Below are 14,959 nucleotides of genomic sequence, written 5' to 3' on the forward strand. Positions count from 1 at the left end.
GATTACATTTCTTTAGGATTCAACAACAAAAACTCCAGCACAAATAAGTAAACAAGATGGATTTTTTCAACACTCTTTGTAGCTTTAGCTACTTAAAGGAACAGTTCACCCAAAATCTTTTTGTTCTGATGAACACAGAGAAAGATATTAGGAAGAATGCTTGTTCTTGGCCACAATTGACTACCAAAGTAGGAACACTTCTTTGAAATTTCTTGGTTCTGTTGAACACAACAAAAGATATTTTGAAGAATGTAGGAAAGCAAACAGTTCTGGGGCACTTTTGACTACCATTGTCATTTTTTCTACTATGGTTGTCAATGGTGGCCAAGAACTGTTTGGTTACAAGCATTTATCCAAATATCTTTCTCTGTGTTCATCAGAACAAAGAAATGAATACAAATGTGGAACAACTCGAGGGTGAGTAAATGATGAAATTTTTATTTTTATTTTTGGGTGAACTGTCCCTTAAACACACTGCACTTGAAAAAAGCAACAAAAATATGGCAACCTATCCCTTTTTGGCATTAACAAAATGAACTCATAATATTACATTCTTAAATTCTAGAATAGTTATGTTTACTTATAACAAAACATAAATAGATGGATTCATTTTTTAAGAAACTGAAAACTTTGTTATTTCACTACTTTATTATTATAAATCATGTGTTATACACGGACCTAAACGTTGATCAAGTAACTGTAAATAAACAGTTTGTGTTCAATGCATATTCATGCTTTTTTATTAGTAGTAGCACTGTGTTGTGCTCTTAGACCTCAGCACTTAACACACAAACCTCAATTGTGATGACAATCATCAAACATCATTCATTAAAAAGAACTCTAAAGACAAACAGGTGACTCACAGTGACAACAACAACAGCATAAAAGCCTGCAAACACTAATCACATCTTAATCACTAAATCACAAATGCGGAAATATTAATGATCAAAACATAAGGAAAGTGGAACACATATGCCTGTTTTAGCTACATTAAATACCGGATATAAACAGTTTGATTAATAGCCTACATTCTTTAGTCTTTAAAATGTATTACATTGTCCTTATACCCAAATTTTTTGGACCGCCTTCTGGGCCATTCTTAGTTTTAGACAAGTCGACTACACCGTTACAAAACTTTCGTTTAAACGACAAAAGACAATGTCAAATTAGTCATAGCGCACATCCCTAATGTACGGTCAAATGTTTACTTTTCTCAGAACTGAACAGCAGTGATTCTTAGCTGAATATGGTGCTACCTTACCTAAACACAGACACAATAGAACAAATCTGTCTGTGGAATCCCTGCCGCCCTACAATCTTAACACTATATAAATACACTTTTTTTAATAATAAGCAGTGAATACACGTTCCATGTACCTTCTCAAGGGAAGAGCTCATTTGATGTGCTACGCTCTCTTTCATTAGATGTACTCTGAGAGAGACAGAGTTGCCAAATTTATAACATCATATTTCAGTGCTTTGCATAATGGCGTACAGGCCCTGTAATACCGAGCTGAAATAATCCCTGCGTCTACGAGAGAACAAAAGCACCAGGTGGTATTGTGTGAGAGAGAGGGTGTAGGAACAGAGAAGCAGTTAAACAGGAATATCCCATAATTCAATGCTGGCTAAAGATGGAACAATATGTGGAATGGAAGAAACTAGAAAAAAGTTTTGTTTTTCTTTTTAGTTTAGTTTGTGTACCTGAAATTCATAAATGTTATATGGTACAAATGTTGTTTTTGTAAAAAAAAAAAAAAAAGTACTAAAATTTTTTCTTTTTTTGTGACTCATTCATCAGTATTCAGAGCCTGACACGACTAGGCTGTAGACATTTTTCTTTCCCACAGATCAATCTCAAACGCCTGACACAGTTACAGTTTTTGTCTATGATAGACAGTGTCACTTTTTGTTGAAATGAAAACCGATGAAAACCACAAACAGGTGTCAGTCTGTATGGAGTCAGCAGCTCATCTCCAAGATTATATGTGCGTTTGTCATTTTAATTGCTTCGATTTTTCACAAAATATTACCGTCACTACTAAACATGGGTTTCAAGCAGTAAACCGCCTCTTGCTGTTTTCACTTCAGAGAATCTATAACGTACAGTACAATCTGTGATGTGACTGCAGATGTTTAAACTCCAGCTCCTTTACGAATCATTGCATAATCATTTGCATTTCCAACAAAAATAAGCTCACACATGAAGAGCAAGGGCCTCTGCGAATGCAGATAAATAACTGTTTAATGATTTCATTACGGTTTGTGCGTTATGGCTGCGTGTGTTAATAATTCTGCCGCTATGATCAGATGGGGTTTTAAATGAGGTTCATTGGGTAATAACTCAGCGCCCACCTCTGGTCTGAAAGTTGTCTCTGCAGCACGGATTTGACGAGAGCTCTGGGCCGCACGCTTTTCTGCGGGGAGTTTTTAGGGCTGCCGTCAGAATCGCCGCTGTCCTGATCACCCATGGCTTTGACGTAACTGCTGCTCCGCATCCTTCTGCATGGGATCTCCTCATCTCTTCCTCCCCATTCATCCTGAGGGACCTGTGCGCACACATACACGCACTCGTTTTATATTCATATCATTTTCTATATGATATTGCAGCATAGTCACATGTTCGCCACATGCAGTGTAGTATACAGTATACTGTTACGTGGATTGATGGATGAGAGAGATGGAGAGAAAAACAAAGCCTGTGTTGCATTCCATTCCCTAGTTGTCTATGACGTGAAGTACATTGTAAACACAATCAGGCACCAGCAAAGACCTTGATCCACAAACATTGATGACTCAATTACCTGTGACACGAGGCCGCAGATCAAAAAACGTAGCTAGAATTTGTCAACAGCATCACCGTATAACACACTATTGTGCATCTACGCTGTATTGTAGCCGTACAGTGCCATTATGAAATGTCAACATCTCCTTTCTTATTAACGGGATTAATTCACCCAAGAATATATTTTTTGTCATCATTTACTCCCCCTCTTATCATTTAAAACCTGAATGGCTTTATTTCTTCTGCAGAACACCAAAGAAGATATTTTGAAGAATGTTGGTAACCGAGCAATGGCGGTACCCATTGACATGCATTGGTTTAGTGTCCATACAATAGAAGTGAATGGGTACTGCCACTGTTTGGTTACCAACATTCTTCATAATATCTTCTTTTGTGTTTTGAAGAAAAAAGATAGTCATACAGGTTTTAAATGACAAGAGGGCATTAAAAAAATAAGATGCAGCCTTATAAATGGCTGGCTCCCTGGGCAGTGCACTTTCTAGTAAACTACAAAGAAAATTGAGTCACACCCACTTGTTAGCAAAGGTGATTCTGTGTAACGCCAAGCTTACAACTTTGCGAACCAAAAATCCTAAAAAATGTTTATGATGTCATTGAGAGTCCAAAACTAGGCGTACCCCAGCAACAGTGCTCTTCTCTATAGGAGAAAAGAGAGCAGCTAAAAAAAGCATCTTTAGTATGTATGTCTGTTTACTATGCAGCCAGCAAGACCAAGGAAAGAAGAGTGTATGCAGTAACGGAAAGATATTCATTAAAACAGACTCCTCAGCACAATCCATAACACACAGCAGACACTGGGACACTGTCACAACTGTTATCCGTCATCTTTACTGGCTGCCATTTGCTTCCTGGCACTTTTCCCAAAGAATGTCATGGAAACCACTTATCACAGACTATTATTATGTGGACAGTGACTAATATTACTACTATTGTCATGATCTTGTGTTTTAATGACTCTTTCATGATTGAACAATGCCTCATGAAGAACAGAATGGTCATCTGATAAGTGATAGAGTGATCATGTGACAGGAACAAAGACTGACATATTTATGATGTGAGTTTTCCACCACACTAACAATTTTGTCACCTAGCAACCATTCTCATACAGTAATCTTCAGCACACTAGTTTAAAACACTACTCTTAACAAAATATCTCTGCAGTTGTATTGGCCAAAGGAAGAATTCAATGTAACTTAAAGGGATAGTCCACCAAAAAGTGAAAGTTCTGTCATCATTTACTCACCCTCTTGTTATTTCAACCCTGTATGACTTTAGTTCTTCTGCAGAACACAAAAGAAGATATTTGAAAGAAAATTGGTAACCGAACAACAGGGGTACCCATTAACTTGAGTTGGTTTTGTGTCCAAATTCCTACAATTATTAACATAAAAGTCAGGTCATGCATTTATTATGTAGCAACTGGACCATAATGCATGACATTTATTATAAAATGGCTTAACTGACTTGTTTTTGCCAAAACCTTTTGTTTATCCGCCAGCCTCTCGTTGAAGACATAATAAAGGGCACATATTATCCACATTGTGGGTCTTTAGCATTCTGCAAGAGGAATGAATCCGATCCAAGAGTCAATGAAACAGAGTTAATGTCACAGATCCTCACACACATGCACGCTCACACACACCTAATCCATACAAGTCCTTAGGTTAATTAAGTCTTGAAAGAGTTTGATATTTTTAGACATTTAATTAACCAAAAACGCCAAAGGACGGACACAATCCATAGTGTAAAACTCGTAATAAATCACTAAGATCTGAGACCCCCATCAGTTAAGAGATTGCTAACCAAAATCCAACCGCGTTTGTAATTTGAGGGCACATCTGCAACAGCATACATCTTAAAAACACACAAAGAATAATGTTCGTCTCTGTAAAAATGTAAATGGCATAACACTTGAATTTCAGAGAAACTGTGAATGTTACATGGCATTGTGATATACTGTATGACAATAATTTCTATATGATTTAAAATAATTTCTTATGGGGTCTAAGGGGCGATTAACATTTCGCATCTTTTGCATGCGCAAGTTCGTTACTTTAAATGTAGACACGCGTGTCATTGTGCGTGCAAATAGGGAGAGATGCGGTCGCGACGCGCATACGGTGCGGCAAGGACATTTTTCTAGGTGCGTCGGCGGCGCATCGAGATGGAACTATTTAAACATTTCAGAGTGCCGCGCACGCACCGCGGGTCATTTGACAAGAGAAAGTGGCGTGGCTCGCATGTGAATCGACTCTAATACATCTTTGAGGACCCTATTGAATCAAAATGAAAGTTTTGTGGCTTTTGTTTCATGTACATACTGTAATACACAATACATAACACACAGTGTCATAATAGACATTTATGTCTTTAGTACTTTTCTGGACCTTGGCAAAAACTGACACCATGATGTCTATGAGGAGGCCTGGAAAGCTCTCGGATGTCACCTAAATATCTCTATTTGTGCTCCGAAGACGCCGGAAGTTCTCTAAACATGTTTAATGTCATGTGGGTGAGTAAAAAATCACACGAAGTTGATTTTTGGGTGAACTTCCACTTTAAGAGTACATATTTATTTAAAATGAAGAATCTTTGTCATACTAAAAATATTGATGACAGGTTTTGGTTTAAATAACACCAAATATGCCGACAAACACTTTTCGAAACTTGCTATTGAAAATATATGAACACACAAAAAACGACACTTGTCAAAAGAACCAGTAACTCAAAACTTCTTATAAAAACTATTTCTTTCTTACTTTTTTATAATCTAAAGAACCTTTTCCACAACAAAAAGTTTTTGTGAAACAGAAAGGTTCTTCGGATATTAAAGGTTATTTGTGGAACCATTCAGCCAAAAATGGTGCTATGGCATTACGAAGCAAATTTTTTTCACACTAAATATGCCAGCAAACAATTTTTGAAACTTGCTATTATAAATATACAGTACGCACACACACAAAAAACAGCACTTGTCAAAAGATACCACGGTGTTTTTAAGGTCATTTAGATAAAAAAAACAACACAATCTCACAGGAATTTGTAACTTTTTAAGAGGTGGCTAAGTCGTATAAATTTGTACGATCTAATGCGTACGTTTTAGTAAGATTTGATTTAGTGCCAGTGATGTTAGGTTTAGGGGTGGGGCTTCAGTATTACTTGTTTCTAATAATCGTACATTTTAGTACAATGCACATTGTACGTATTCATACATATTTGTCACCTCGTAAAATAGTTATGAAGTCCAGTGATATCAGGTTGGGAAAACCAAGAAAAACTAATAGCAACTGCTGTCAACAACAATTCCTCAAGCACCACACACACCCACACAACAAACAACACACACTCCAGCTGTGTTTGACCTCTTAAGCTGTCTCTCTCTTTTACTCTTTATTGAGTTGTTGTTGTCAAGACAAGCCTGCATGCGGGTGCGGGTTTAAGAGAGATTGTTTGGTTCCGGCTGGCTTGTAAACAGCTCTTATTAATTGGTTATTAGATTCACCCCCACTGACCTATTAGAGAATATATTATAATGCAATTCTCACTCTCTTGTAACCTTTAGAAGCAAGTGAAAAATACACAGAAGACATAGAGGTGGAACCACTGAATTGAAGTGCGGTTAGATACGACAAGAGTGTGCAGTAGTGGTCTGTTCATTAAACACACTTTGATTTTTCGACTCGTGAATCTTTATCATCCAGAGTGAATATCCTGATATAACTAAACCTACAAGTGCAGCGGATAAAACCGGCTGAAGCTTGCCATCCTTTACTAAAATGTCAATGTCATCAGATGAACTGGCCAAGAAAGAACCTGCAGACTTTTATCCATGGAAGGAAATTTTGAGCACCTGCTTTAATTTTTTTATGCATTTCTGTTGTATAAATAGAAGCAGCTTTGACATTGTGATTAAAACTTCTTTCTATGTTCAATAAGAAAAAGAGTATCGTGAGGGTGGGTAGATGATGAGAAGATTCTGTCATTTATACGTGTGAACAGGTTATTTCTGCCAAAGCATCATAAGCAAACACGTTTTCTCCAAACCAAAAACATGCAACTTAATTATCTAAGATACATTTTTATTTGGATGTTGCCGTCACTTGGCTTATAAATGTGAGGGGGCACGCGGGCCATACGGGCACGCTTCCACCATCCATCACATCGCTCAGCCTTCTGCTTTCATGATGAAGTGAACTGCTGCTCTCCTCCAAACATGATCAATGATTTATGTAAGACGTGTTGAAACGCGGAGGAAACCCCTGCCAAAAGCAGTCACGTAAACTGTTTAGCATTGATTTCGATCCAAATCACAGTCTCAGCTTAATCTACTCACGACGTTGACCACCATGATAAACGCGCACCCCAAAATAGACCCTTTATAGCTACAGCTCAGCAGACTCTGCTCTGGATGCCGGACCAGAAGAGCGAGGGGGCGCGCGTCCCTTCCAGCCGTGCGTCACAGCAGGCTGCATCGATAACAGCGGCCAAAAATAGCAGCAGCCTGATGGACGGAGAAGCTATTTTTGTTAGGGTCGAGAGAACCTATTAAACGCCTTGACCCAGAGACGCATCACAATCATTGACTGCTGGAGGGTTTTTGTCCCCTTTCCACCGATGTTTAATCCACTTGGACGCATCTGAAATATAACACACTTAAGCTAATTGGTGCGCTGAGAAAGAGTGATTAGCGGAGGCCGCATTCATCCCCATGTGAAACTAAGTCCACAGATGCATTTGAGCTGAATTTAGAAACAGAAGTGATGACTGGAGCAAACCAAGAAGTCATAAAGGCTATTGAAAAAAGCAAGCGTTCACATGGTTCTTGTAAGTTAAAGAGCTGTCAGTTAAAGTTTATAACCAACTCACAATTTTTCATGTCACATGGACATGTATAGACTGTTTAATTGGACGCGCGCACCTGGACTGAAGTTAACTTCCGGATTTGTTGAATTTTGTTGTATGTTAGTTTTATTAAATAAACAATTTGTTGAATGGGTCCTGAAGTTTTGTCGCATATAAAGAAACCGTATGGGACATCTAGCGGTTGAGCTTGGTATCGCAGTCTAAATACAAAATATTGGAGAGGCAAGTTTAGCCAAGTAACGGTTCTTCTCGGTTTCATTTGCTTGTTATGAGAAATAATCTACAGGCACTCTATTATTTGCGCATGTGTACCGGAAGATAAGGGAAGTCCCTGAACGTATGCATACGCAGTAACGTTTATGTTTGTTTATGTTGTTGCTTTGAAACCGTCTATAGAATGTGATTCTGATGGAGGTGTGGGATCTTTGCCTGTATGTGTCTCAATAGCATTTTCGAACAATGTTCCAGTAACTAGAAAAAGTCGGAGTGCGCTGGATAGATAAAAAAAGTTGCGTTCTCCTGAGGAGTAACCATAGCAACAGTACAGTAGGTTGCTCAAGTGCTTACCATTAATATCATGGGGTACATTGACAAAACATAAGTACTCTCATTATTTATCACGTTAGAGCACCACAAGATATTCCAGTTGCACTAAAAAAACGAAACCTAAACAGAATAAAAAAAAATATTTAGGTTTCACATTTTTTCAGTCTTCTCAGTCTGTTTTTAAAAAAATTACTTTTGCAGACAAAAATATAATTGTGCCAACATATCAATTTCTTTATTTTCTTAAATTTCTTTATTTTATTATTATTTTTTAAAATAAGGAAGAAAAGCAGCCAATAAAGGCCCCCAAAAAAGATTGGAAACTCTTCAAAACTCTCTGAAAAGCTTCTCAGGGTAAAACCTCAAGAAGAAGGCTTACAAAATCCCAAGAGAACGATTTTGCAATTCTAGTCAAAGGGTGGAAACTTTGAAGATGCTCAAATATAACATAGTTTAGTCACGACATAATACCCACAGTTACATTTTTTCTACTGCACAGATTTGATGAGTTTACTATTATTGGAGGGAAAAAAACATGTTTGGAAAAGTGTTTCCAAACATTTGACAGGTAACTCTAGATTGGTAACACTTTACAATAAAGTGCTATTTGTTAACAGTAGTAAATGCATTAGTTAACATAAGCTAACAATGAACAATTTAATTTTTCAGCATTTATTAATCCTTGTTAACGTTAGTTCATTTCAATACAGTTATTCAATTTAGCTCATGGTGCTTTAACTAATGTTAACTATGGAGTTATTCTGCGGACTATATTAAAAAGGAATTGCAAACTGCATTTGCAAATGCGTTTTCTATTTGTTCGTGTCAAAATTGTGACATAATTCAAACGCAATTGCAAACCGTTTGCATTTGCATTTACGCGAACATACGATGTCTGCCAAATTTCAAAAGGAAAAGCAAAGTCTATTTGCAAATGAATTACCAATGTCTTACGAGTTACGACCCTGCCAAATTTAAATCGCAATAGCAATTCCCCATATGCCATTTCACTTCCTCTGGCGTCGCGTATTAAGCCTGCCAAAACTCAAATGAAATCGCAAATCCCTTTGCATTTGCGTTTCCTCTGACTTGTATAGAAACCTGTCAATCAATGGCGGGGGTGGGCTTATTCAACGGGGCGTGTTTGTATCGGGAAGTGACGTCAATCACCGTCGACTGGAACTTAAGTAGATACATACATGTGATACAGCTAAACAGTTTTTGAAAGCAGTTTTCAGTTTTTTTTGTTTGGAAATAACTCGCGCTGGAACTTGGCATGTGAAACTTCGGTGCAGGGTGGAAAATCATCACCTTCTGCAACATTCCTCTAAACATGTTTGTTTATCATATTCGTTTTCACAGTACTCCGAGGACATGACATTTCTTGACAACACTGTGACCGTATTTTGCATCATGATTAATATGTGTTGTAAACCATAACAAAACATGTTCACTTTGTATGAATAAACAGCATCCTGCATTATCATTGTTGTTCATTATGCATATAACAAGTTAATAATAAATTACAAAAGTACGTGAATTCTACATCTTTACTATTGGTATCAAGCATGCGATGAAACACTTGACGGCCAGACGGCACAACTGGCGGCATATTTTTGTAGGCTACATTGTGTTTTTCATTTAACAGTTCATGGCGGGTCTATTTTGATGTTTTAAAATGTAGCTTACGCTATGCATTACGATGTGTTTACGTGGTTGCCAATCCAAAATAATAAAGGAGTTGTTACATGAACATACACGATTTTGGTTACATGTGGAATAAAGTCTGAGTCTTGAGAGTCTGTCACTGCAAACCTTCAGTTTCCTCCATACTCCCCTTTGCGATTCATTGCTGCGATGGCATTAGGCCTACTTAATTGCTGTGTTTCGATCTGAGGTCAGTAGTATTGTCAAAGACGGTTTTTATTAAAAGCTGCTAATATTAGTTAACTTTAAATCGACTCATTTTGTATTAGTATGGGTCTATATATAGGCTAATATATCTATCTATATAATCTAAATGAGGAATAATCCCTTCAATGGTGTTTACAGAACACAATAAGGAACATAATATGCATTTCTGCCTAGACTATCTGCACTTACATGAAGAAAGAACTACAAACAAGTCTGGGGAAACGTTACAGAGTATTTCAACGCATAGTGTGCACACAGAAGTGACATGAGACCAGAGGTGGACAGTAGTGAAAGTCGCGGTACAAAGGTGCTCAAGCGTGGAACAGATCGTGCAGTGTCGTCGCTAAACAGAATTATCTACTACGTCATTATGCGCATGCGCGGACGGATCGTGCAGGCATCCCGGATCGTGTACCGACAACATAATACATGTGATACAGCTAAACACATTAGGAGTGAAGTTACAACTGCACTCACAATCGGCGTTGAAAACAGTGCAGTTTTCAGTTTTTTTGTTTGGAAATAACTCGCGCTGGAACTCTGGGCTCAGAGCGCATCACTTAGCATGTGAAACTTCGGTGCAGGATGGNCTTTATTTGTGTATACATAGTGAGACAAAGACAAACTGTGCTCCAGTGTTTTAGTGAGTTTGCTGGACACAGAAGTAGCTGTCATCTACAAATTACTGGATGGAGTTGTTGCTGTATTTAAAATTTAATTTCCGAACAGCCTTTTCAACAACATGTGCGTAAATGAGCCCATCAGGTGATGCACCAACCTGAGAAATTCATGTAATTATGATGAATCCACACGCTTCAATATGACTTTTATTGGTAGCTCATTGAAATCACCAGACCACTGTTTGTGTTCATCTGTTTATCGAGCCCGTTGAACTTCTTTAAATTATACTTGTTAAATACCGCAATTGTGATTCATTGTAAAGATTTTCTCTATATGAAACTTTGCATCTGATCCTCATTTGTTCCATTATTGTTATTTTGGCTTTTAGCTGTAGCTGAAACCCTTTTAGCCACAACCGGTGTCACCGTGACTGACTGCCACCACTGCGACGGTGAATGACGTCACTTCCCGATACAACACGCCCCATTGAATAAGCCCACCCCCGCCATTGATTGACAGGTTTCTGTACAAGTCAGAGGAAACGCAAATGCAAAGGGATTTGCGATTTCATTTGAGTTTTGGCAGGCTTAATACGCGACCCAGAGGAAGTGAAATGGCATATGGGGAATTGCTATTGCGATTTAAATTTGGCAGGGTCGTAACTCGTAAGACACAGGTAATTATTTGCAAATAGACTTTGCTTTTCCTTTTGAAATTTGGCAGACATTGTACGTTCGCGTAAATGCAAATGAAAACGGTTTGCATTTGCGTTTGAATTATGTCACAATAATCATCACCTTCTGCAACATTCCTCTAAACATGTTTGTTTATCATATTCGTTTTCACAGTACTCCGAGGACATGACATTTCTTGACAACACTGTGACCGTATTTTGCATCATGATTAATATGTGTTGTAAACCATAACAAAACATGTTCACTTTGTATGAATAAACAGCATCCTGCATTATCATTGTTGTTCATTATGCATATAACAAGTTAATAATAAATTACAAAAGTACGTGAATTCTACATCTTTTTATTTGTGTATCATAACATAGTGAGACAAAGACAAACTTGTGCTCCAGTGTTTTAGTGAGTTTGCTTGACACAGAAGTAGCTGTCATCTACAAATTACTGGATGGAGTTGTTGCTGTATTTAAAATTTAATTTCCGAACAGCCTTTTCAACAACATGTGCTGTAAATGAGCCCATCAGCTGATGCACCAACCTGAGAAATTCATGTAATTATGATGAATCCACACGGCTTCAATATGACTTTTATTGGTAGCTCATTGAGATCACCAGACCACTGTTTGTGTTCATCTGTTTATCGAGCCCATTGAACTTCTTTAAATTATACTTGTTAAATACCGCAATTGTGATTCATTGTTCTCTATATGAAACATTGCATCTGATCCTCATTTGTTCCATTATTGTTATTTTGGCTTTTAGCTGAATCCCTTTTAGCCACAACCGGTGTCGCCCTGACGGTGCCACCACTGCGACGGTGATTGACGTCACTTCCGATACAAACACGCCCCGTTGAATAAGCCCACCCCCGCCATTGATTGACAGGTTTCTATACAAGTCAGAGGAAACGCAAATGCAAAGGGATTTGCGATTTCATTTGAGTTTTGGCAGGCTTAATACGCAACGCCAGAGGAAGTGAAATGGCATATGGGGAATTGCTATTGCGATTTAAATTTGGCAGGGTCGTAACTCGTAAGACAAAGGTAATTCATTTGCAAATAGACTTTGCTTTTCCTTTTGAAATTTGGCAGACATTGTACGTTCGCGTAAATGCAAATGAAAACGGTTTGCATTTGCGTTTGAATTATGTCACAATTTTGACACGACAAATAGTAAACGCATTTGCAAATGCAGTTTGCAATTCCTTTTTAATATAGTCCGCAGAATAACTCCATAGTTAACAGTGACAACATTTGATTTTAAAAATAGTAAATGCTTAAATTAACTACATTTAATAAATGTTGTAGAAGTATTGTTCATTTTTAGTTCATTTTAACTAATGCATTAAAGCCACAATATGGAAGAATTTTGTTATGAAATATCCAAAAATCACTTGCACAGTGTGATATATTTCATGCAGTTGTGTACTTACATGATCCCAAATGTTCCCAAGAATGTGCAAATCCAGAGAAATTCCTATTTAAAATAATGGCCCCTTGTCTCCCTTGTATTTGTCGCATATCAGTGACTTAATATCCGGTGCTCTGCACTACCCTCAGTTTCCGGTTGTAGAAACTGCGGCAACACGCAAATGCGGAAGTGGTTATACAGCATCTGGGACGCAGCATCTGTTGTTCTGTTATTATGGATCACGATTACTCTTTGGCGAGTAAAGGAAACCCAAAAAAGTGTAAACGTAGACCAAATGAGGCAAGCAGGCTTATGGACAAACGAAGAAATAAAACAAGGATTAATATCGGCGTGGCGTTTTCTAAATGGAGAGAGCTTCGCGACCAACTTGGACTCGACAGAGACTCCGCTCTCGCATGTGTTTTAATAGTCAGGTAAGCACATTTTTTTATTGTACACGAAATACCCATGCACAGATTATTTGAATAGATATGAATGCAGTTGCCCTATGAAATACAGTAGGCCTATACAGTATGTCACACAAAAATATGTAGCCAATAACGTTACTTGTAAATGCTGTGGGTTCATTCCAATTTACTTTTTAAACGACGACTTACTTTTGTATGACTGTTTTAAACACGTAAAACTGTGGAGCATTACGCTACCAAATCAATTGACAAAGTCCAATATCAGTCGCGGGCTAACGTGGCATTAAATTCCACGTTTCTTGCAAGCTAATTCATTACGATGGCATAAAATAAAATTCATTCATTACCTCGTCCGTGAACATGATGGGCGATCTCCATACGCCTCTAGATGGTGAAAACGACATGTCCCATAATTCCACTCTCCTACATAACGTCATTTAGCTTCGCGTTTTGTTGTTGTTTCAAAAGTGCGCCATCTAGCGGGCCAAATATTCCATATTGTGGCTTTAACTAATTATTTACAAATAGAACCTTACTGCACTTTAATATACATTATTTAATCTTTATATTTGAAATTGAATATAATACATTTATATTGCAATATAATTTAAATAGATTTTACAAACTTAAAGCATTATCATATCACATATTGTACACTGCATTATTTTAGCAAGGCACCGCATATCGTATTTTTCTTTAATATCATGCAGCCCTACTTTTCACTATCAGGCTCAAATCTAGAACCTCACTGACAGCTAACCACATCAAAGCAACTTCTGGTTAATCCCACATGCATAAATGATTGACACGTTCAAGGTCTCCACAAGGCTCCAAAAAGAACTATTGATTTAGAATCTGTTCCTCTCCGAATTCCTCCTTACCCCTGAGGATACACACAGATCCAGATCCATCCATTCATTAATTATCTCAATGGGGCCATCAGCCTCACTGCTCATGCTGTGCTGTTGCATAAGTCCAGGACTGCTGAGAGCTGCTGTGTCAGCAGATGTTGAGTGAGGGTGTTTTTTTTCATTGTGCATGCTGATCTAACCGCTTGAGTCAGGCATCTGCAACACTATAACTAGAACACTGATCTCCAGTATGAGATGCTGGTGTATTAGTTAAAGTCCCAGTGAAATTAAAAATAACAATGCCTATTTTTTCATGAAATATTGCAGCGTTTATTGTAAATAGTTTATCAATGTGTTTCATTCTCTTTTTAAAATTTGTGTGTCCTCATAATCTTTAGTTAAAATCTGAAAATGCACTTCCTTCCTGTAATGGCTATCCATCCTAAATGACGTATGTTAGACAGCTTGGGCTGAGCATCTGTTAACTCCTCCCCTTCAACTGTCAGTCTGCTGCCAGTTCCATTTCAAAATGCAACGGCTGTTTTCATACATCCAATCAAATCGCAGAGAAAGACTAAAGCCACGCCCACTACTTTTCTCATTAGAAATTCCATTTCACTCGGAGATGCGTCAAAATACGGAAGTAAAAACGATCGCAACTTCCAGTTCACGGGACTTTAATAAGGCTCAATTAGTACCAGAACAAACCAACTCTCTCATCTGTCATACTACACTGTACTTTCAAAGACAGCTGTAAAGGAAAAAACAACAGGACCAGGAATTTATTCTGAACTTACCAGGTTATTTCAATGGGGCAGGTTCTTTTTC

General features: G+C 37.8%; 1 protein-coding gene across 8 annotated transcripts in view; it reads right to left on the reverse strand.

The window, feature by feature from the left end:
* The window catches only part of LOC130559876 (disks large-associated protein 2-like), a 127,036-nt gene that overhangs the window by 15,716 nt on the left and 96,361 nt on the right, over nucleotides 1-14,959 (reverse strand). For all 8 annotated transcript variants that reach the window (XM_057343186.1, XM_057343179.1, XM_057343178.1 and 5 more), the window contains one exon: nucleotides 2,356-2,549. In XM_057343186.1, the coding sequence (XP_057199169.1) occupies nucleotides 2,356-2,549 (194 nt within the window). The remainder of the gene's footprint in view (nucleotides 1-2,355; nucleotides 2,550-14,959) is intronic.

The sequence above is a fragment of the Triplophysa rosa genome, linkage group LG10 (genome assembly GCF_024868665.1).
Source record: "Triplophysa rosa linkage group LG10, Trosa_1v2, whole genome shotgun sequence".
In the NCBI taxonomy this organism is placed as follows: Eukaryota; Metazoa; Chordata; class Actinopteri; order Cypriniformes; family Nemacheilidae; genus Triplophysa; species Triplophysa rosa.